Source organism: Pristiophorus japonicus, chromosome 13 (genome assembly GCF_044704955.1).
Source record: "Pristiophorus japonicus isolate sPriJap1 chromosome 13, sPriJap1.hap1, whole genome shotgun sequence".
NCBI lineage: Eukaryota > Metazoa > Chordata > Chondrichthyes > Pristiophoridae > Pristiophorus > Pristiophorus japonicus.
The window spans coordinates 137,713,288-137,738,252 of record NC_091989.1 but is presented as its reverse complement, the minus strand read 5'-3'; the positions used below and the strand labels follow the sequence as shown (position 1 = coordinate 137,738,252).

The following is a 24,965-nucleotide window of genomic DNA, read 5'->3' as shown; positions in this document are numbered from 1 at the left end:
GTGGACTATATACAGCAGACACCTCAAAGCGTTGGAGAAGTACCACCAGCGCTGCCTCCGCAAGATCTTGCAAATCCACTGGGAGAATAGATGCACCAACGTCAGTGTTCTCACTCAGGCCAACATCCCCAACATCGACGCACTGACCACACTCGACCAGCTCTGATGGGCGGGCCACATCGTCCGCCTGCCCGACACGAGACTCCCTAAGCAAGTGCTCTACTTTGGAACTCCTACATGGCAAACGAGCCCCAGGTGGGCAGAGGAGAAGCTTCAAGGACACCCTCAAAGCCTTCTTGATAAAATGTAACATTCCCACCAGCACCTGGGAGTCCCTGGCCCAAGATTGCCCAAAGTGGAGGAAGAGCATCCGGGAGGGCGCTGAGCACCTTGAGTCTCATCGGCAAGAGCATGCAGAAACCAAGCGCAGACAGTGGAAGGAGCGTGTGGCAAACCAGGCTCCCCACCCATCCTTTCCTTCAACCACTGTTTGCCCCACCTGTGACAGAGACTGTAATTCCCACATTGGACTGTACAGCCACGTGAGAATTCACTTTGAGAGTGGAAGCAAGTCTTCCTCGATTTCGAGGGACTGGTTATGATGATGATGATGATAATGATGTTGCTGTTTGTGGGATTTTTTTTCTCAAAAATATACTTCATTCATATAAAAATTTGTACAGTACATTCAAAAGCAGATCAGTACATTTAGCTGCGGTCAGCAATCCCATACACTACATTTGGGTGCTGACGGCAGTTCCGTTCGATACATTTCCTTGCTTTTCAGTTCAAGTACAATTCGGTACAATACGGGATGCATTGTAGTACATTCAACAAATTACATTACATGTGTCACTATACATTACACGGAATGGGTGACGGTACGTTTACATTTTTCTTTTCAATGTGCATTATGAAACAGACCTTGCATTGTCCATGGCACTACATAGGTGTTTACAGATCATGGTGCTCCATGTACACAAAAAAAGAAGTTACAAGTACAGCCCGAGGGGAGTTTTGTACTGATTCCTGCCCCCGGGTTTACCGTGGCAGAAAGGCTTTAAACTGTGGCCCTTCCCCACCGTGCTTTTGTGGCGACTGCACAATTTTAAGTGCGTTCCTCAGCACGTAATCCTGGATCTTGGATTGTGCCAGTCAGCAACACGCAGACGTGGACATCTCCTTGCTCTGGAAGACCAGCAAGTTTCGGCAAGACCAAAGAGCGTCTTTGACCGAGTTGATGGCCCTCCAGCAGCAGGTGATGCCTGTCTTGGTGTGTGTCCCTGGGAACAGTCCGTAGAGCACAAGAGTCCTGTGTTACGGAGCTGCTTGGGATGAACCTCGACAGCAACTACTGCATCTCTTTCCAAACCTACCTTGCGAAGGCGCAATCCTGAAGGAGATGGGTGACAGTCTCGTCCGCCCCGCAGCCGACTCGGGGGCACCGTGCCGTGCTGCTGAGACGTCGGCTGTGCATGAACGCTCTGATGGGTAAGGCCCTCCTCACCGCCAACCAAGCTACGTCTTGGTGCTTGTGTGAAAGCTCTGGCGATGAGATATTCTGCCAAACGAGTTCGACAGTCCGCTCAGGGAACCACCCGACAGAGACCACCCTCTCCTTCTTTCGTAGGGTGTCCAGGACGTTACGTGCTGACCACTGTTTTATGGCCTTGTGGTCAAAGGGGTTTTTTGTGAAAAACTTTTCCACGAAGGACAGGTGGACAGGCATGGTCCAGCTGGTGGGGCCGTTTCGCGGCAGCATGGCCAGGCCCATCCTTCGCAACACCGGGGACAGGTAGAACCTCAGCACGTAGTGACACTTGGTGTTTGCGTACCGGGGGTCTGTGCAGCCGAACACAAAGGTGGCCATCAGGATGAGGGCCACGTGGGATCTTGCTGTGTGAAAATTGACTGCCGTGTTTCTCTACATTACAACAGTGTCTACAGTTCAAACGTACTTCATTGGCTGTAAATGCTTTTAGGTCGTTATGAGGTCATGAAAAATGCTATATAAATACAAGTCCTTTCCTATATTTGCCAGGAATGTTACATGCCACTTTACTTGTCAACCCAATATTTAATGAAGTTATATTTGCAGGTCATGGCACACAGATCAAATGGGCTGCAACCGTATCGTTTAGAATGTGCTAGAATCTGGTCTTGCCAAACTCCTAGTGCCCAGACTCCCAGCCGCGGGGATTGGACAATGTCTGGGAGCACTGCCTCCTGACCCTGAAGAGCGCATGCGCGGCCGGGCCTGCGTTCGGCCTGTTGCTGTTGTGGCGGCAGCGACCCGTGGTTCCGGGGCTTCCCGGTGTAGTTGTTATTTTGTTCAGTCCCGGGCGGGCCAAGGAATAAAAAAGGCTCGGCTCGGCACGGCGGCAGGATGGGCTCGAGTGCCATCCAGATCCCCAGCCGCCTCCCTCTGCTCCTCACCAACGAAGGAGTTTTGCTGCCCGGCTCTTCGATGCGCATCAGCGTGGAGACTTGGAGAAACATCCAGCTGGTGAAGAGCCGGCTCCTGAAGGGAACCTCGGTCAGAAGCACCATCATTGGGGTCATCCCCAACACCAAGGATCCCGACAGCGACTCGCAAGAGCTGCCCCATTTGCACAGGTAGGCCCCGGGCGCTCAAGGACGGGACAGCAGCAGACTGGGCGAGGGGCTTCTGATCAGACTGGGCACTTAGTGTTTAGAGCTGTTTAGCTGTTTGTATTTTGTAAGAATGACATTCATCAAAGTACACAGCATTTTTAAACCCATTGCTATTGTCACTCGCAGTGACACTTGGGAGGAAGGTTTTCCACTGTGTGCTGAGTGTTGTGAAATTGTAACTGTTTATATTGCGCAGGTTTAAGCTTTTGCCACAGCTAGTGTCAAGAGGAAATTCTGTCTCTTCACCTACTCCTGCTTCTAACCTTTGTCTCGCATCTGCCTCATGTAGGATACCTTGCAATAACTCCCATTCTGTAAAGCAGCTCAATCTTATGTGGCACTATAAGCTCCCACTGGGGTGGTCAGCAAGAATTCTTTGCTTCCTTTACTCTTCTGATCCTTGTAACCTTTTCCTCATCATCAGATCTGGATATCTTGGTCCCAGCAGGTTATTTTATTTGCACACGAGACGTGGGGAATGCTGGCAAAGCAGCATTTATTGCACGTTCCCAATTACCCTGAGAAGGTGGTGGGAGGTGGTTCTTTTTCAGTAACCTTAGCTACTTACGATAGCATCAATAGTCAGCCCTAGGTCAGACTGAGTGGTAGTGGCAGATTCCCTTCCTTGAAAGACGCTAGTTGGGTTTTAACAAGAAAAAAAACAGACGATTTCCTGGCCATTTATTTTTCTCGGGCTAGCCCACAATTACCAGATTTATTAAATTCAGTTTCACAGCTTGCCATGATGAGATTCAAATTGACAACCTCCAGGTTGTGGTCCAGTACTATGCTACCATACCCATAATCATGCCTGTCATTCTCTTATTAAAATTTCCGCTTATTGCACCTAATGCCTTGATCAGTCTGAAGCATTTCTAAGCAAAACTTATCTCTGCTCATAAATTCACAAATTTGGGTCATCGATGTCTGCCCTTGCTGATAGTAGGCTCCCGAGGAATGGGAAATGGTCCACGTTGTCCAAGGCTGCGCTGTGAATTTTGATGACCGTGGGGCAGTGCTGTGTGGCGGTGTCAGGTTGGTAGAGGACCTTTGTCTTACGGATGTTTAGTGTAAGGAACATAGAAAATAGGTGCAGGAGTAGGCCATTCGGCCCTTCGAGCCTGCACCGCCATTCAACAAGATCATAAGGCCCATGCTTTCGTACGCATTGGTGAAAGTGTTTTGGAGTTTGGCCTCTGAGTGTGCGCAGATGCAACTGTCGTCCGTGTCCTGTAGTTCGATGACAAAGGATGGAACGACTTTGGATCTAACCTAGAGGCGGCGAAGGTTGAACAGGTTCCCATTAGTTTTACAGTTTAGTTCCACTCCAGCGGGGAGCTTGTTGAGAGTGAGATGTAACATTGCAGCAAGGAAGATTGAGAAGAGCGTTGGTGCGATGACGCAGCCCTGCTTGACCCCGGTCCGGACATGGATTGGGTCTGTGGTGGATCCATTGGTCAGGATCACAGCTTGCATGTCATCATGGAGCAGGCGGAGAACGGTGACAAACTTTTGTGGGTAGCCGAAACAGAGGAGGACGCTCCATAGTCCCTCACGGTTAACAATGTCAAAGGCCTTTGTGAGGTCAAAGGCGGCCATGTACAAGGGTTGATGCAGTTCACTGCATTTCTCTTGTAGTTGTCGTGCGGTGAAACGTGGTTGCAGAGTGGCCAATACTGGAATTAAACATACAGGGGTATCTAACAATTCGGAAAGATAGACAAGAAGGGAAAGGAGGTGGGGTAGCTCTGTTAATAAAGGATGATATCAGGGCAGTTATGAGAGACGATATTGGCTCTAATGAACAAAATGTTGAACCATTGTGGGTGGAGATTAGAGATATTAAGGGGAAAAAGTCACTGGTGGGCGTAGTTTATAGGCCCCCAAATAATAACTTCACGGTGGGGCGGACAATAATCAAGGGAATAATAGAGGTATGTGAAAAAGGAACGGCAGTAATCATGGGGGATTTTAACCTACATATTGATTGGTCAAATCAAATCGCATGGGGTAACCTTGAGGAGGAATTCATAGAATGCATACGGTATGTTACAGAACCTACAAGGGAGCAAGCTATCTTAGATCTGGTCCTGTGTAATGAGACAGGAATAGTAAACGATCTCCTAGTAAAAGAACCTCTCGGAATGAGTGATCACAGTATGGTTAAATTTGTAATACAGATTGAGGGTGAGGAAGTAGTGTCTCAAACGAGCGTACTATGCTTAAACAAAGGGGACTACAGTGGGATGAGGGCAGAGTTGGCTAAAGTAGACTGGGAACACAGACTAAACGGTGGCACAATTGAGGAACAGTGGAGGACTTTTAAGGAGCTCTTTCATAATGCTCAACAAAAATATATTCCAGTGAAAAAGAAGGGTGGTAAGAGAAGGGATAACCAGCCGTGGATAACCAAGGAAATAAAGGAGAGTATCAAATTAAAAACCAATGCATATAAGGTGGCCAAGGTTATTGGGAAACTAGAAGATTGGGAAAATTTTAAACGACAGCAAAGAATGTCTAAGAAAGCAATAAAGAAAGGAAAGATAGATTACGAAAGTAGACTTGCGCAAAACATAAAAACAGATCGTAAAAGCTTTTACCGATATATAGAATGGAAAAGAGTGACTAAAGTAAATGTTGGTCCCTTAGAAGATGATAAGGGGGATTTAATAATGGGAAATGTGGAAATGGCTGAGACCTTAAACAATTATTTTGCTTCGGTCTTCACAGTGGAAGACACAAAAACCATGCCAAAAATTGCTGGTCACGGGAATGTGGGAAGGGAGGACCTTGAGACAATCACTATCACTAGGGGGGTACCGCTGGACAGGCTAATGGATCTCAAGGTAGACAAGTCCCCTGGTCCTGATGAAATGCATCCCAGGGTATTAAAAGAGATGGCGGAAGTTATAGCAGATGCATTCGTTATAATCTACCAAAATTCTCTGGACTCTGGGGAGGTACCAGTGGATTGGAAAGCAGCTAATGTAACGCCTCTGTTTAAAAAAGGGGGCAGACAAAAGGCAGGTAACTATAGGTTGGTTAGTTTAACATCTGTAGTGGGGAAAATGCTTGAAGCTATCATTAAGGAAGAAATAGCGGGACATCTAGATAGGAATAGTGCAATCAAGCAGATGTAACATGGATTCATGAAGGGGAAATCATGTGTAACTAATTTACTGGAATTCTTTGAGGATATAACGAGCATGGTGGATAGAGGTGTACCGATGGATGTGGTGCATTTAGATTTCCAAAAGGCATTCGATAAGGTGCCACTCAAAAGGTTACTGCAGAAGATAAAGGTACGCGGAGTCAGAGGAAATGTATTAGCATGGATAGAGAATTGGCTGGCTAACAGAAAGCAGAGAGTCGGGATAAATGGGTCCTTTTTGGGTTGGAAATCGGTGGTTAGTGGTGTGCCACAGGGATAGGTGCTGGGTCCACAACTGTTTACAATATACATAGATGACCTGGAAGAGGGGACGGAGTGTAGTGTAACAAAATTTGCAGATGACACAAAGATTAGTGGGAAAGCGGGTTGTGTAGAGGACACAGAGAGGCTGCAAAGAGATTTAGATAGGTTAAGTGAATGGGCTAAGATTTGGCAGATGGAATACAATGTCGGAAAATGTGAGGTCATCCACTTTGGGAAAAAAAACAGTAAAAGGGAATATTATTTGAATGGGGAGAAATTACAACATGCTGAGGTGCAGAGGGACCTGGGGGTCCTTGTGCATGAAACTCTTTTAGAGTTTATCTGTAAAACATAAAACATTAAACCGTGCCACCCGCCCTGGATGACACAGCAGACATTTACAAGGCCCCTTTTTTTTCTTTTTCTTTTGTTTTTTTTTTTGGGGCGCTAAAATCAAATTTTTTCCGGTGCCCCCTATAAAAGGGAAGGGGACACTAAAAGCACCGGCAATTAAAACAAATTAAACTTTAAAACGTAAAATCAAATTAAAATTTGGTTGCCGGGCGTGATGATCCTTGTGCATGAATCCCCCAAAAAAAAGTTAGTTTGCAGGTGCAGCAGGTAATCAGGAAGGCGAATGGAATGTTGGCCTTCATTGCGAGAAGGATGGAGTACAAAAGCAGGGAGATCCTTCTGCACCTGTATAGGGTATTGGTGAGGCCGCACCTGGAGTACTGCGTGCAGTTTTGGTCACCTTACTTCGGAAGGATATACTAGCTTTGGAGGGGTTACAGAGACGATTCACTAGGCTGATTCCGGAGATGAGGGGGTTACCTTATGATGATAGATTGAGTAGACTGGGTCTTTACTCGTTGGAGTTCAGAAGGATGAGGGGTGATCTTTTAGAAACATTTAAAATAATGAAAGGGATAGACAAGATAGAGGCAGAGAGGTTGTTTCCACTGGTCGGGGAGACTAGAACTAGGGGGCACAGCCTCAAAATACAGGGGAGCCAATTTAAAACCGAGTTGAGAAAGAATTTCTTCTCCCAGAAGGTTGTGAATCTGTGGAATTCTCTGCCCACAAATCTATCTATCTGTGATTTGAATACATTCAATGAGCAGTTGAGGCTAGCTCATTGAATGTATTCAAATCACAGACAGATAGATTTTTAACCAATAAGGGAATTAAGTGTTATGGGGAGCGGGTGGGTAAGTGGAGCTGAGTCCACGGCCAGATCAGCCATGATCTTGTTGAGTGGCGGAGCAGGCTCGAGGGGCTAGATGGCCTACTCCTGATCCTAATTCTTATAAGATCATGTCCGTTGTACCCCTTAGTGGATAGATTCAGCATTGCGACTCTGTGAGGAGCTCTTCAGCCGCAGAGAGAAGACGATTGAGGAGGATTCTTGCGATGACTTTCCCAGTGGCCGGTAGCAGGGAGAATTCCCTGTAGTTGCCGCAGTCGGACTTGTCCCCTTTTTTTGAAGATGGTCACGATTATGGCATCTCTGAGATCTCCTGGCATGCTCTCATTCAAGATGAGAGATGAGGTCATGCATTGGTGCCAATAGTGCTTCTCCCCCATACTTTCGGTGGGGATTCCATCTGCTCCTGATGCCTTGTTCTTGAGCTGACGGATGGCCTTTTCTACCTCGTGCAGGACTGGGGTTTTGTTGAGATGGTGGTGGGTAGCGTGCTGTGGGATGGAGTCGAAGACAATCGCTTCGAAGGTAGAGTTTTGGTTGAGGGCATCTTCGAAGTGCTTCTTCCAGCAGGCCCTGACTGCCTCGGTGTCTTTAACGAGTACCTCTCCGTTCTTGGTCAGCAGTGGGGTGGGGCCTTGGGTGCTTGGGCCGTAGGTGGTCTTGACTGTGCTGAAGAATCCTCGCACGTTGTGGTTGTCGGCCAGCTGCTGGACTTCCTGTGATTTCTCTACTCACTATCTATTTTTTAGGTCACGAGTGTTTTGTTGAACCTTGGCCTTCAGCTGCCTGTAGAGCTGCTTTGTTGCTCACGAATTGGGTTGCTGCTTTAAGTTCAGAAACGTCTTGCGCTTGCGGCTTATTAGCTCCTGGATCAACTGGTTGTTCTTGTCAAACCAGTCTTGGTGTTTCCTGGTTGAATGGCCGAGCGTCTCTTCGCAGGCACTGGTTATGGAGGCCTTGGCGGGTAGACCAGGCGTTGTGGGCACTCTGCACCTCGGGGTCATCGAGGGTCGCCAGGTTGGCAGTGAGGCGCTGGCTGTATAAAGCTTGCTTAACTGGGTTTTTGAGTGCCCAGCGTTGATTTTCCTGCGGCATTGTTTCTGTTGCCGTCGCCGTTTTGAGGCTATATTGATAATGACGGAATGGATTAGACGGTGGTCCGTTCAGCAATCATCGGTTCCTATCATGCCCTGGCTCAGATGATGATGTAGTCAAGCAGATGCCAGTGCTTGGAGCGAGGGTGTTGCCATGTCCCTCTGACGGAACAAGGTGTTGGTGATGACAAGGTCATTTTCTCGGCATTTTGTCAGGAGCAGGGTACTGCTGGAGTTGGTTTTCCCTATCCCCTCTCTGCCGATCACGCCTTCCCAGAGGTCTGTGTCCTTACTGATTCTGGCATTGAAGTCGCCAAGGAGGATCAGCTTGCCGTCCATCGGGACTCGGAACAGGGATTGTTCGAGGTTGGAGTAGAATTCCTCTTTGGTCTCATAGAAACATAGAAAATAGGAGCAGTAGTAGGCCATTCGGCACTTCGAGTCTGCACCGCCATTCAGTATGATCATGGTGATTCCTCTCTCTCAACACCATATTCGCACTTTTTCCCCATACCCCTTGATGCCTTTTGTTTCTAGAAATCTATCTATCTCCCTCTTAAATATATTCAGTGACTTGGCCTCCACAGCCTTCTGTGGTAGAGAATTCTACAGGTTCCCCACCCTCTGAGTGAAAAAGTTTCTCCTCATCTCGGTCCTAAATTTCCTACCCCGTATCCTGAGACTGTGAACCCTCGTTCTAGACATCCCAGCCAGGGGAAAAACATCCTCCCTGCATCCAGTCTATCCAACCCCTTCAGAATTTTATACGTTTCAATGAGATCCCCTCTCATTCTTCTAAACTCTAGTGAATACAGACCTAGTCGACCCAATCTCTCCTCATACGACAGTCCTGCCATCCCAGGAATCAGTCTGGTGAACTTTCACTGCACTCCCTCTATGGCAAGTATATTCTTTCTTGGGTAAGGAGACCAAAACTGCACACAATACTCCAGGTGTGGTCTCACCAAGGCCCTGTAGTAAGACATCCTTGCTCCTGTACTCTCATCCTCTTGCAGTGAAGGCCAACATACCATTTGCCTTCCTAACTGCTTGCTGCACCTGCATGTTTGCTTTCAGTGACTGGTGTACAAGGACACCCAGGTCCCTCTGTACATCGACACTTCCCAAGCCATGACCATTTGAATAATAATTTGTCCTTATGTTTTCCTACCAAAGTGGATAACTTCACATTTATCCACATTATACTGCATCTGCCATGTGTTTGCCCACTCACTCAACCTATCTAAATTGTCTTGCAGTGCCTTTGCATCCTCCTCACAACTCACAATCCCACTTAGTTTTGTTTCATCAGCAAACTTGGAAATATTACATTTGGTTCCCTCATCCAAATCATTTATAGATATTGTGAATAGCTGGGGCCCAAGCACTGATCCCTGTGGTACCCCACTAGTTACTGCCCGCCATCCCATAAAGACCCGTTTATTCCTACTCTCTGTTTCCTGTCAGTTAACCAATTTTCAGTTATTGCCAATACATTACCCCCAATCCTATGTGCTTTAATGTTGCACACTAACCTCTTATGTAAGATTTTATCAAAGGCCTTCTGAAAATCCAAATACACTATATCCACTGGTTCTCCCTTATCTATTCTATCAGTTACATCCTCAAAAAACTCCAGTAGATTTGTCAAACATGACTTTGTCTCATCCTGTTGATATTATCTAAGTGTGCCGTTATCATTTCCTTTATAATAGACTCTAGCATTTTCCCTACTACTGATAGGCTAACTGGTCTGTAGTTCCCTGTTTTCTCTCTCCCTCCTTTTTAAAATAGTGGCATTACATTTGCCACCCTCCAATCTGCAGGAACTGTTCCATAATCTATAGAATTTTGGAAGATGACAACCAATACATCTACTTTTTTAGTACTCTGGGATGCAGATCATCAGGCCCTGGGGATTTATCGGCCTTCAGTCCCATTAGTTTCTCCAACACTATTTTCTTACTAATAATAATTTCCTTTAATTCCTCTTGCTCATTAGACCCTTGGTTCCCTGGCATTTCTGGGACGTTATTTGTGTCCTCTTCCGTGAAGACAGAACCAAAGTATTTATTTAATTGTTCTGCCATTTCCTTGTTCCCCAACAAATTCTCCCGTTTTTGTCTAAATGACCTACATTTGTCTTCACTAATCGTTGTTTTTTACATACTTGTAGAAACTTTTGCAGTCGGTTTTTATGTTCCTTGCAAGTTTACTCTCATACTCTATCTTTCCCCTCTTAATCAATCTCTTGGTCCTTTTTTGCTGAATTCAAACTGCTCCCAATTCTCAGGGTTGCTACTTTTTCTGGCAACTTTGGATTTAATACTATCCTTAATTTCTTTTGTTAGCCATGGTTGGGCCACTTTTCCTTTTTGTGTTTTTACGCCAAAAAGGGATGTATAACAGTTGCAATTCATGCATTCCTTCCTTAAATGTTAGCCATTGCCTGTCCACCATCGAATCTTTTAATGAATCCTCCCAATCTATACATATCCAATTCATTCCTCATACCTTCGTAGTTTCCTTTGTTTAGGACCCTCGTTTCGGATTGGACTATTTCACTTTCCATCTTAATAAAGAATTCAATCATGTTATGGTCACTCTTCCCTAAAGGACCCCGCACAACAAGACTGTTAATTAACCCCTTCTCATTACACAATACCCAATCTAGGATGTGTTGCGTCGAGTGTTGGGGCATACGCTCTGATAACAGTGGCGCACTGGTTCTGTTCTTTGAGCTGGCCTTCCCCTATCCGCCGGATCTCACTTAGGGCGGCGATGTCACCATTGAAGCAGCTGAGTTCCCGGGCAATGATAGCAGTGGAACGTTCCAGTCTGTCGCTGTTGGGATTGTCCATGAGGGTTCTGATGTTCCAGGTGCCGAACTTCATTTTGAAGGGTGGAAGATGCCTGTGCGTGAGTTCTTTTAACGTGGGGTGGCCGTTGCACACTGGCTACCACACAGACTTAGCAGAGCAAGGTCTTGGTCCAGTGGCAAGGAGGTCCAAAACGACTGGAGACCAGGTTCTACTGTATGGGCCTAGTTGCCTACGGTGGGATGTGAGCCGTAAGCTCGGCACTGAGCAGTGCCTTCAGTCCTGTTATCATGTCCTAATAATAGATTCTAGCATTTTGCTTACTACTGATGTCAGGCTAACTGGCCTATAGTTCACTGTTTTTTCTTTTCCTCCTTTCTTAAATAGCGGGGCTATGTTTGCTACCTTACAATCCTTGGGGACTGCTCCAGAATCTAGGGAATTCTGGAAGATTGATACCAGTGCATCCACTATCTCTGCAGCTACCTCTTTTAAACCATAAGATGAAGGTTGTCAGCTCCAGGGTATTTGTCGTCACTTAATCCCATTAATTTCTCCAGTACTTTGGCCCCAAGTTTCCACACGCTGCAAAACGGGCGCCCCTCCGAGCTGGGCGCCCGTTTTTCGCGCCGAAAATCGCGCCTGAAAAAAAACGCGCGATTCTGGAGTGCCCTGCAGCTCCATGGCAGCTTGGCGCAGCGCCCATGGAGCCTACTACTCGCGCTGATTTTGTAAGTGGGAGGGGGCGGATACCATTTAAATTAGTTTTTTTCATGCCGGCAACGCTGCGCGTGCATGTTGGAGCGTTTGCGCACGCGCAGTGTGAGGGAAACATTGGCACTCGGCCATTTTTGTAATTCTTTGTAGCTGTTTAATTTTTGAAAATTTTTTAATAAAAGCACATTGCCCTTCCATGATCAGCACTGAGGCTTCTTGCCCTCAAGTGGAAGGCTGCACAAATGCCTGCCTGCCCCTCCCTCCCTCCCGTTCGCGGGAACGACGCCACACCGCTGAGCTGACTGAACCTGCATGAAGCACTTTCACACAGGTAGGAAGATGGTTTATTTAATCTTTTCTTTGCTTATAAATGTTTATTCAGGTTGGATTTATTTGTATAATATTTGTATAAGTATAAATAAGGATTTATTGTATAATTTAATGACTTCCCTTCCCCCCCCCCCCCCCCCCCCCCCCCCCCACCTCGTTCCGGATGCCTAATTTGTAACCTGCGCCTGAATTTTTAATGTGTAGACAAGGTTTTTTAAGTTCTACAAAAATCTTTACTTGCTCCATTCTAAGTTAGTTTGGAGTACGTTTTCACTGTGGAAACTTTGAAATCAGGCGTCAGTGGCCGGACACGCCCCCTTTTGAAGAAAAAATTCTGTTCCAAAGTGAAACTGTTCTAATTGACTAGAACTGCAGAAAAAAAAATGTGGAGAATTGCGATTTCTAAGATAGTCCGTTCTCCACCAGTTGCTCCTAAAAATCAGGCGCAAATCATGTGGAAACTTGGGGCCTTTATCTTTTACTTATACTGATTTCTTTCAGTTCCTCAGTCTCTCTAGACCCTAGGTTCCCCATTATTTCCAGAATGTTTTTTGTGTCTTCTACCGTGAAGACAGATACAAAGTATTTATTTAATGTCTCTGCCATTTCCTTATTGTCCATTATAATTTCTCCAGTCTCTACCTCTAATGGGCCCACATAGAAATATAGAAACATAGAAAAAAGGTGCAGGAGTAGGCCATTCGGCCCTTCGAGCCTGATGATCATGGCTGATCATACAACTTCAATGCCCCATTCCTGCTTTCTCTCCATACCCCTTGATCCCTTTAGCCGTGAGGGCCACATCTAACTCCCTTTTGAATATATCTAACGAACTGGCCTCAACAACTTTCTGTGGTAGAGAATGCCACAGGTTCACAATTCTCTGAGTGAAGAAGTTTCTCCTCATCTCAGTCCTTATGGCTTACCCCTTATCCTTAGACTGTGATCCCTGGTTCTGGACTTCCCCAACATCGGGAACATTCTTCCTGCATCTAACCTGTCCAATCCCGTCAGAATTTTATATGTTTCTATGAGATCCCCTCTCATTTTTCTAAATTCCAGTGAATATAAGCCTAGTCGATCCAGTCTTTCTTCATATGTCAGTCCTGCCATTCCGGGAATCAGTCTGGTGAACTTTCGCTGCACTCCCACAATAGCAAGAATGTCCTTCCTCAGATTAGGAGACCAAAACTGTACACAATATTCAAGGTGTGGCCTCACCAAGGCCCTGTACAACTGCAGTAAGACCTCCCTGCCCCTATACTCAAATCCTGTCGCTATGAAGGCCAATATGCCATTTGCTTTCTTTACTGCCTGCTGTACCTGCATGCCTACCTTCAGTGACTGATGTACCATGACACCCAGGTCTCGTTGCACCTCCCCTTTTACCAATCTGTCACCATTCAGATAATAATCTGCCTTCCTGTTTTTGCCACCAAAGTGGATAACTTCACACTTAGCCACATTATACTGCATTTGCCATGCATTTGCCCATTTACCTAACCTGTCCAAGTCCCCCTGCAGCCTCCTAGCATCCTCCTCGCAGCTCGCACTGCCACCCAGCTTAGTGTCATCTACAAACTTGGAGATATTACATTCAATTCCTTCATCTAACTCATTATATATTGTAAATAGCTGGGGTCCCAACACTGAGCTCTGCGGCACCCCACTAATCACTGCCTGCCATTCTGAAAAGAACCTGTTTATTCCCAGTCTTTGCTTCCTGTCTGCCAACCAGTTCTCTATCCACGTCAGTACATTACCCCCAATACCATGTGCCTTAATTTTGCACACTAATCTCTTGTGTGGGACCTTGTCAAAACCCCTTCCTATTTACATACCTACAGAAACGTTTACACTCTGTTTTTATGTCTCATGCTAATTTACTCTCGTATTCTTTTGTCTCTTTCCTGCTCAATTTATTGGTCCTCCTTTGCTGTATTCTAAAATCATCCCAATCCTCAGGAGCACTACTCTTTTTGGCAACATTATAAGCCTCTTCCTTTGACCTAATACTATCTTTAACTTCTCTTGTTAGCCAATGTTGGACCACTTTTCCTGTTCGATCTTTGCGCCTTAAAGGAATGCATATTTGTTGTAAATTATGTATTCTTTAAATGCTAGCCATTGCTTGTCTACCATCATACCTTTTAATGTAGTTTCCCAATCTACCTTCGCCACCTTGCCCCTCAAACTGACGTCGTTTGCTTTGTTTAAACTCAATATAAAATTCTATGATATTATGGTCACACTTTCCTCATGGCCCCTTTACTGCAAGGTTATTAATTAACCCTTTCTCATTGCACAATACTAGATTTAAAATAGCCTGTTCCCCAGTTGGTTCCTCAACATACTGATCTAGAAAACTATCTTTTATACATTCTATGAACTCGTCCTTCACACTTGAACTGCAAATGTGGTTTGTCCAGTCTACATGTAGATTAAAGTCCCCCAAGATTACTGTATTACCCTTGTTACATACACCTCTAATTTCCTGATTTATATTCTGCTCTACATTACAATGTCAGAACAAAACACTAAGCTGCGAGAGAGGGTCACGAGAGTAAATGTGGGTGAAGGAGCTTCAACCTTGAGTACTAACGCTCTACGATATTAACTATACTATGTAATTAAACATTGTGCATTACATAGTATAGTGATGCTTAACTCACCATGAAGAACTACACAGGAAATTACCAGTTTTTTAAAATGCTGTGCTGCCATGTCTGTAATATTATTTTGAAAAGGAAGTTTGTAGTGAGCCTTTAGGTTTACTGATTGGTGTGTGATATCATGTAGTTAGCATGGACCAATTTATTGTTGAAGATAACATCAACTAGTTTACGGTCACCATAATCTTCCACCATGGGAATTTTACCTTCTGTTCCCAGTCTGGATCTCTGCTCCGATCCCTCCCAAGTACTCCCGTGGTGAGTGCTCCACATCCTGCTCTTGCTCGCTCTCTCTTCCACCAAGGCCCAGCTCCAATACTCCAAATCCTGTTTTGTTCCCTCCCACCAAGAACTGTCCTGAGTATTACAGCAAAAACTCCATTCTGTCCCTTGCAGTTCATTTTAGGGCTATCCTCTCCATCTTTTACCCTTCTCCCCTCCTGTTACACTCTCTCATCCTTGTTCTCTATTTTCTGTCTGCATTCCTTACTCTTCAATCCTCTATGGTTATCCCTGGTCCTGTGCAATTTCATAGCCGGCCGCTTTGGCTGTGTGGACCCCGGATGCTCCTGCTGCCTCCTCACTGAGGTAACAGCATTTTCTGCTCAAGCTCCACATACATTATAAAGAAGAACTTGGATTTAAATAGCACTTTTCATGGCCTTAGGGTGTCCTAAAGTGCTTTACAACTAATGGATTTGTTTTGCATGTGTAGTCACTGTTATGTAGGCAAACATAATAGGCGGTCCTGCGAACGAAGATGACTTGCTTCCACATGAATTCACAGATGTTTCAATGAGGGACCCGATAGTCCAGTCCTGGGGCCCAAGTTTCGGTGGGAGTTGATGCGCCGACTTGTTAGACTAAAAAGCGCACCGAAAACTAATCTTGTAATTCTCCCCACTCCAGGAACCTTGGTGTGGTGTAGCAAAAGCTTGGGGGGCAGAGCTAGGGCCATGCTGGCTGAACATAGCTGGCAGGGGGGTGAGGATAGGGATCAGCGTGCTTCTGAGTGCCGACAGCGTTGCGCATGCACGTTGGAGCGTGTGCACACTGGCTCAGCAGGGCGTTTTTCCCCCAGTCTAATTGTCTTTGAATTATATCTAAAAGATCAGGCAGGGAGACCCAAGCTGCAAAATGGTGTCCTTGTACTGACCTATACTTTTAAGGCCAGGTGTTGGGCTTAACAGTGGAATGCAGAGACCCATTGGATATTGGTGGAACTGTACTGAACCGGTTAGCTATATTTTTACTTCATTGGCCCCAAGTTTCCACATGGTTTGCTCCTGATTTTTAGGAGCAACTGGTGTAGAACGGAGTATCTTAGAAATCGGAATTCTCGACATTTAGTTTGCTCCAGTTCTAGTCAGTTAGAACAGTTTCACCTTGGAACAGAATTTTTTTTTCAAAAGGGGGCGTGTCCGGCCATTACGCCTGATTTCAAAGTTTCGTGAGTGAAAACTTACTCCAAACTAACTTAGAATGGAGTAAGTGAAGATTTTTGTACGCTCGGAAAAACCTTGTCCACTCTTTAGAAAATCAGGCGTAGGTTACAAATTAGGCATAGGGAACGAGGTGGGGGGGAGGGGGGGGCGGAAAGGAAGTAATTAAATTCTACAATCAATCCTTAGTTATATTTATACAAATATTATACAAATAAATCCAACCTGAATAAAAATTTATAAGCAAAGAAAAGATTAAATAAACCATGTTCCTACCTGTGTGAAATAGCATCAGCCTTCAAGTTGCTGTGCTTCAGGCAGGCCTTTCTTGTGGAGACAGGCAGGGGTGTGGCGTCAGTGTCTCGACGGCAGCGGCAGTAAGCTTCGAGCTGAGCTGCAGTGCTTGAGGCAGGCTTTCATTCTCTTCGTGGCTGGCCGCGAAGAAGCAACACCGGGCGGACCCAAAGCCATTCGGCCATGAGATATCAGCGGCGTCAGTGGCTGGCTGGCAGCCGAAGAATCAGCAGCGGACCGACGTGAGGCCATTCGGCCATATGATATCAGCGGCGTCAGTGGCTGGCCGGCAGCCGAAGAATCAACACCTAACACACGCAGCTCTTTATGGTGCTTGAGGCCATTCGGCCACGCTTTAGGGGCGGCGTCAGTGGTTCGACGGCAGCCAAAGATACAGAGCAGCCTTCGAGCTGTGAGGAGGACTGAGGCCATTTGGACAGGGAGAGGCAGCCACATCGACAGTTTTATATTTAAATTTGCAGAATGGGTGCTGCATTGTCAACACCACGTATTATGCAATGGTTTGCCATCAATTCACTGCATAGGAGAGAATTGATTAGAGCTCACTGCACCAGGAACGTCGTAGCCCATAGGTTGATGGGCAGGAGACCTTGCCCACGTCGACAATATCGAACCAGGCGCTCGTACCTGGACATGAGCGAGGCTGATTGTGTGAAAAGGCTGCGTTTTCACAGAGAAGTTGTCACTGAGATCTGTGATATGGTGAGAGCAGATTTGCAGCCCAGAAGCAGAAGGATAACTGCCTTGTCTGTTGAAGTGAAGGTAACAGCTGCACTTTCTTTCTATGCCTCGGGATCGTTTCAGGCTACAACTGGAGATGTGTGTGCCATCTCTCAACGTGCAATACATGCCTGCGTTTACCAGGTCACGGCTGCACTTTATGCGCGAAGGAATGACTTAATCAATTTCCCAATGACCGCACAAGCGATCCATGAGAGGGCTGTGGGCTTCTTCAGGATTGCCGGCTTCCCAAAGGTACAGGGCTGCATTGATTGTACCCACATAGCCTTGCGAGCACCTGTGGAGGAATCTGAGCAGTACCGAAATAGGAAAGGTTTCCACTCTATCAATGTGCAGCTCGTGTGTGACGACAAGCAGCGCATCATGTCAGTCGATGCGAGATACCCTGGCAGCACCCACGATGCATTCATCCTTCGCGACAGCATTCTATCTGGCATGTTTGAGCAGCAGCCAGAAGGGCAGAGCTGGCTACTGGGAGACAAAGGGTACGGCCTGACCACCTGGCTCATGACGCCCCTACGCGTGACACGGACAGAAGCTGACCGTCAATACAACATGGCGCACATTGCGACGCGCAGCATCATTGAGAAGACCATTGGCATATTGAAACAGCGATTCCGATGCCTGGACCATTCCGGATGACAGTTGCTATACTCTCCTCAGATTGTCGGTCACTTCACTGTTGTGTGCTGCATGCTTCATAACTTAGCCATCATGAGGCAGCAGGAGCTGGTAGTGGAACCCGACGACCGACGTGAGGGTCCAGTGCATGATGATAGTATTACGGAAGACCAGGATGTGGATGATAACGACAATCAGGAAAGCATGCAAGTGCCTGATGCCGAAGCACGTGGTCGGAGGAGGGCCGTCCATCGTGCCCCTTTAACGATTGCTCGAGACTTGCGCCAGCAGCTCATCCGTGAACGCTTCAACTACTGATGCCTGAGGGCTCTGCGACCACTTTTGCATATGGACATGTTTATTCTTTGCAGTTGTTCCTACGTTGTGTTGTGTTAATGGAACATGAAACAGTTTTAATGAAAAAATATTTTATTGAAAAGTTAACGTCACTCTAATAAAATATTTGTTGTATCAAACTATACTTTTTAATATGACTCTTGAAGATCACTTAAAAACTTGTAAAGTTACAAAAGTTACAAAACACTTTCTATGTGAAACATTTTACACTCTAAGATCACTTACACTTCAAGATCACTTTTTAGATGCAAAATTAAATAATTTACAGAATGTGAGAGCATTTACATTATAAGATCACTTGAAAACCCTGAGATCACTTATATGTTGTAAAGTTACAAAACTTACAAAACAGTTTTATTGTGAAAAATCTTACACTCTGAAGAACACTTAAACTTCAGGATCACTTTTTAGGTGCAAAATTAAATAAGATACAAAAAAATGTGAGAGCATTTACACTATAAGATCACTTAAAAACCATAAGATCCCTTATAAGTTGTAAAGTTACAAAACTTACAAAATAATTTCAATTTGAAAAACGCTACTACAGCTACATCAAGAACAAGAACAAAAGCAGCAAAGAAAGGCTGCAACCATGTCTCATCCACATCTCAGTGAATGTTCACTTCCTCATGGGGGTGTCATTTGATTGGCTGGGCTGTGTGCCCTTATTGCAGCAGCTACCTCAACCAGGCCCATCCTGACGGCCAGTGCCGACACTTGCATGCCCTCCCTGATGGCCTGTGCCGTCATTTGCATGCCCTACCTGACAGCCTGTGCTGTCGATTGCACTCCCTCGGACATTCCCTCCCTAAGTTCCCGTGTCATTACTGCTATTTCTCCAGTCAGGACCGTCAACTCTTCACCTACTGCACTGACGCTACTGATGAGTGATCGGGTAAGCTCATTGGTCTCCATACCCAATGCTACAACCTGAGTCGCATCTGTTGCACGCTGCATCTCAGGAGAGCGTGTCTCCAATCTCCTTCTCTGCCTGGGTCTGCCTTGTGGCACCACTACACTGGGAGGCGCGGGCACGGACGGTGGGATGCTCGGTGTTGCAAGCAGCACCACTACACAGGGAGGCGCAGGCTGGGACTGTGGGACGCTCTGTGTTCCAGACGGCTGAACTGGAGGGAGAGGTTCGGGCTGGAATGGTGGGATGCTCTGTGTTGCAGACGGTAGCACTCGAGTGCGAGCCGTGGGCTGGGATGTTGGACGAATGGGTGTAAACTGCTCCATGATATCAGCAGCAACACTGGGACCCGAAGCGTCGGAATCAAAACCATAGTAGGTGGAACCAGAACCTATGCGAGAGGGAGGCGCAGGCTGGGAAGGTAGTGCACTGACTGTAGAATGCTGCATTATACCAGCAGCACCACTGGGACCCGCAACATCGGAAGCGAAACCATGGAAGGTGGAACCAAGACCTATGCTAGGGGTTGAAACTCTGATGCCCCTTGATGGGGGCTCATAAACATTAAATTGGAAGCTCTCCCCTGCAGACATTTCAGTCACCGCTGCCATCATCCAGTTTGGATCGTCCGCAGCTGGTTGTACTGGTTCTTGTTCTGTACCCTCAGGAACCTCAGGGTTGGCAGCAGCATCATCGTCATCATCGTCATTATCATCATCATCATCATCATCATGTTCTGCAAAATACATCAGAACAGTCAAATGCTTAACAGCAAGGGAGGGGGCCGGGTGGGTGGCATGAGTACTCTCACATAGCAGGCCAGGCAGCAGGTTGATTTAAAGGGCCATGATGCATTTTCAGGACTTACCCTCTTCCTCGTGTGCGGGCCCAACTTGTGCTGTACCGATTGTTTTTCTCCATGTACGACTCATCATAGCAGCTACCCTTTGTTCCAAGGGTGTCAGTGGATGCAGATTGGGCACGCCTCCTCCTGTCCGAGTTGCCTCCCTTTTGTTGTGAGCCAATTTCTTCTGCAAAGAGTAAAATATAACTTTTTTTACAGAGTGTCAGTCTGTATGGTGGGACATACAGATAGCCAGGTTGCAATTACAATTAAATTAAAAATGGGAAATATTACTTACACTAAATACTTGACCAAGGTCGTGCCATTTCTTTTTACACTGACTTTCAGATCTCCTGGTATGCACCACTGCGCAGTAATCTTCTGCAACTTGGTTCCAGCGTTTTTCATTTCTTTTGGTGGCACTTTTATGCGACCTCTGTTGCTGGTATCTAGCTCCTGCCATCTCTGCTCAATTACGTTGACTAATATCTCCACTTCCTCATGCAAGAAATTCTTTGTTCTTGGTGAACGTTGATCCGTTGCAAAGTTGAATTGGCACTCTTATTTCTCCAAACACACAGTCCTTAATTTGCATGCACCAATGCAGCACCGGTTCTGCAAGTTTAGCAGTGAAAAGCTGAACTCACTGATTTCAGCAGGTGATTTATTCAGCAGTGCTGCTAAAAGCACTCCCTCACACACAGAAATATCAAAAAAAAAATTACAAGCCTTTGCAGGGGTCCAAGAAACAAATCTTCACTTTTTCTGCAGTATTTTTAAAAATGGCCGAGTGCCAATGTTTGTGTGAGACTGCGCGCACGCTCCAACGCGCGTGCACGCAGAGTTGCCGGCAGCACGAAGGCTAATTTAAATTGTACCCCGCCCCCTGCTACTTAGAAAATCGTCGCGAATGTTAGCCTCCAACCCCTGCTGCGAAGAGCGTGCCGCGCCAAGCAAACATCGAGCTCCAAGGAGCTTGAGAATATCGGACTTTTTTTTAGGCGCAGTTTTGGGCGCGAAAAACAGGCGCCCAGCTCGGAGGTGCGCCGTTTTCGCCGCGGGACAAAACTTGGGGCCATTGAAACTGGTTTCCTTAATCCAGATTATTCATGGATTCACATTTTTTGTGGGGGTTGGGGTGGGTGTGGGGGTCCAATGCCATTGGTCATCCGAGCCTGGGGTGTGTATACTGCAGCGTGCAGATGATAGAGGGAGACCCCTATATTTCCAGTGAGTTCCACTCCTGTAGGTGCCAGTTAGTCAGAAATCTTGCTTTTCAGCGTGTTTGCATTGGGGGAAGTTGAGATATTTGTGTGCGACTTCAATTTGTGGAAGTTTCTTTGTCAGGCCATTTCCTGAAATGGAAGTTGGATAAATTGCATTTGCGATAAATAGATATTTCTTCAAATCTGGCATTGAAACAGTTAAGACTGCAGAATATTTGGGTCACATCAGGAGTAATCTAGTTTGAACCCATATAAATTTCTGGCAGATGGTGCAGTGTGAAATTTGGACCTGATGGTTCAATTATTTCCTACTGCCAAAGGTTTCCTTCATATATACTTGTACGAAAAGTCATTATTTAATATGCAAGAGAATATTGTGACTGCAACAAGATAATGCAGACTATGTAGATTTTTCGTTGCTCGACAACGGAATGTCATTCAGATTGAAGGTTTTCAGAATTGCATATTACAGTAATCATTTGTTCAGCCTCCCCTCTCCCCCCCGCGTTCAGCCACCGTTCAGCCTCCCTCCCCCGCATTCAGCCTCACCCCCTCACTCCCGTTCAGCTCCCCCCTCCCGTTCAACCGCCGACCCCCTTCCCGTTCAGACCTTTCTCCCGTTCAGCCCCTCTCAACCCTCCTGTTCAGCCCACCCTCGTTCAGCCCCTCCCCCTCCTTCCTCCTCTCCTCTACCCCCTCTCCCCTCTTCCCCCCCCCCCCCCCCATCCCCATTCTCTCTCCCCACCCCTGTTCTCTCTCCCCACCCCCTCACTGTCAGAAACACAGAGACAGCGACAGAGACTGACAGAAACACCTTCCCTTCACATAAAGGTAGGACTTCTATTTTTTGTTATTGATTGGTTGCTTATTACTTCAGTTTAGGTGCAGGGTTCCTTCTATTTTTTATTAATTGCTTATTACTTTTTGTGCTTCATTTAGTGCTTGGTGCTTTAAATGTACTGCTTTGTTTAATGCTTAGTGCTTTAAATGTACTTGTGCTTCTTTAATGTTGTTAAGGTGTTTTATGCTTTGGAAAACCCTCTAACTTTCCTTCCCCCTCCCCCCCCCCTGTTGATGTTGATGTGTCCTTTGTGATTAATGCTTCCACCCCCCTGCCCCCCATCTCTGGCTGTGCCTGCACTGAACTTAACTCTAGATAAGGTTTTTCAGAACTTAAAAAAGTGGACACTTACTCCATTCTAAGTTAGTTTGGAGTAAGTTTTCACTGCCAAAACTTGCAAACTAAGTGGCTGGACACACCCCCTTTTGAAAAAATATACCTGAACTAAAACGAACCTAAACTAACTCACTAGAACTGGAGCAAACTAAGTGCCGAGAATTGCGATTTCTAAGATACTCCAAACTAAACTAGTTGCTACAAAAAAATTGGAGCAATTCCACCCGAAACTTGGGCCTCTGAACTCCAGTTGAAGGGGTAGAAGATGCCTGTGCGTGGATTTTTTTAACGTGTGGTGACCGTTGCACACTAGCCACCACACGGGCTTGACAGAGCTAGGGCTTTATCCAGTGGCAAGGGTTAACCAAGACGACTGGAGACCTGCTCTGCTGCATGGACCTAGTGTACACACATATCGCAGTGTGGGCTGGCCCTGAGCCCCGTACCTTCATTCGCCGCACCTCCGCCACGATCTCTCGCCGCTCCTCTGCCACAAACATTCGCCACAACTCCGCTATGATCTCTCGCCGCTCCTCCGCTACAAACATTCGCCACAATTCCACCGCGATCTCGCATTGCTCCTCCGCCACGCTCACTCGCTGCTCACCCGCCACGAAAACATTCGCCGCTCGCTCGCCGCTCGCCCGCCACGATCGCTTGCCACTCACCTGCCCCGACCTTCCCGCTCCTCTGCTGTACCTGGGCCCCGCTGATATTTTTGCCCACGCTCCAAATGGCAACCTGGGTTTTGATAACGTCACCCTATCGCCCAGCTCAAAATCATTGCACGCTTGGAGCAGCTCGCGCTGGAAGTTGTAGTGATATAGCAGCAAGGACTTACAAACAGCAAATGAATGAATGTCCAGATAATTGTTTTTAGTGGCGTTGCTTCAGAGAGAAATGCTGACACTGAGGGAACGTACTGCTCTTCAAATAGTGCCATGGAATCTTTTACTTCCACTTGAACAGACAGATAGGGCCTCTGTTTAATATCTCTTCAGAAAGGCAGCACTTCTGACAACGTAGCTCTCTCTCATAACGGCACTGATGTCTGTACCCATAATCTTTTGATAGAGAGATAAAAAGTACTGCAGACTGACTACATAAAGACCTAGAAATACAGAAATAATGGGGTCAAGTTTCGGCCTGAGTTGCTCTTATTTTTTTGGAGCAACTAGTTTAGAATGGAGTATCTTAGAAATTGCAATTCTCGGCATTTACTTTGCTCCAGTTCTAGTGAGTTAGAACAGTTTCATTTTAGAACAGATTTTTTTTTTCAAAAGGGTGCATGTCCGGCCACTTGCGGCTGTTTTGCAAGTTTAGGCAGTAAAAACTTACTCCAAACTTAGAATGGAATAAGCGTAGATTTTTGTACGCTCAGAAAAACCTCGCCTACACTTACAAATCAGGCGTAGGGAACGAGAGATGGGGGCGGGAAAGGAAAGTAATTAAATTTTACAAGCATTCAACAGTCTTACTTATACAAATAAAGAGCCATCCTGAATAAAAAATTATAAGTAAAGCAAATAAAAAATATATTGAATTTTCCTAACTGTGTGAAGCAGCAGCAGCAGCCTTCGAGCTGCGGAGCTTCAGGCCGTTCATCCAGGAGACAGGGGCGGTGTCAGTCGAACCACGGCAACCCAACAACGGCAGCAAGCAGCCTTTGAGCTGCGGAGGCAATATCGAGCCAGGCGCTCGTACCTGGACATGAGCGAGGCTGATTGTGTCAAAAAGCTGCATTTCCGCAGAGAAGTTGTCGTTGAGATCTGTGATATGCTGAGAGCAGATTTGCAGCCCAGAAGCAGAACGCCAACTGCCTTATCTGTTGAAGTGAAGGTAACGGCTGCACTTGCCTTCTATGCCTCGGGATTGTTTCAGACTACAACTGGAGATGTGTGCGCCATCTCTCAACGTGCAATACATGCGTTTACCAGGTCACGGCTGCACTGTATGCGCGGAGGAATGACTTAATCAATTTCCCAATGACCGCACAAGCAATGCATGACAGGGCTGTGGGCTTCTTCAGGATTTCTGGCTTCCCAAAGTTACAGGGCTGCATTGATTGTACCCACATTGCCTTGCGAGCACCTGTGGAGGATCCCAAGCAGTACAGGAATAGAAAAGGTTTCCACTCTATCAATGTGCAGTTCGTATGTGTCGACAAGCAGTGCATCATGTCAGCCGATGCGAGATACATTGGCAGCACCCGTGATGCGTTCATCCTACGTGACAGCGTTCTATCTGACATGTTTGAGCAGCAGCCAGAAGGGCAGAGCTGGCTACTGGGAGACAAAGGGTACGGCTCATGACACCCCTATGTGTGACACGGACGGAAGCTGATCATTAATACAACATGGCGCACATTGCGACGCGCAGCATCATAGAGAGGACCATTGGCATCTTGAAACAGCGTTTCC

At 46.4% G+C, this 24,965-nt stretch overlaps 1 protein-coding gene across 1 annotated transcript in view; it reads left to right on the top strand.

Moving 5' to 3' along the window:
• Window positions 1-2,259: 2,259 nt before the first annotated feature.
• Window positions 2,260-24,965, top strand: part of lonp2 (lon peptidase 2, peroxisomal) — a 135,059-nt gene continuing 112,353 nt past the window's right edge. The window contains exon 1 of the mRNA XM_070898045.1: window positions 2,260-2,616. Within this exon, the coding sequence (XP_070754146.1) occupies window positions 2,387-2,616 (230 nt within the window). The 5' untranslated portion in view covers window positions 2,260-2,386. The remainder of the gene's footprint in view (window positions 2,617-24,965) is intronic.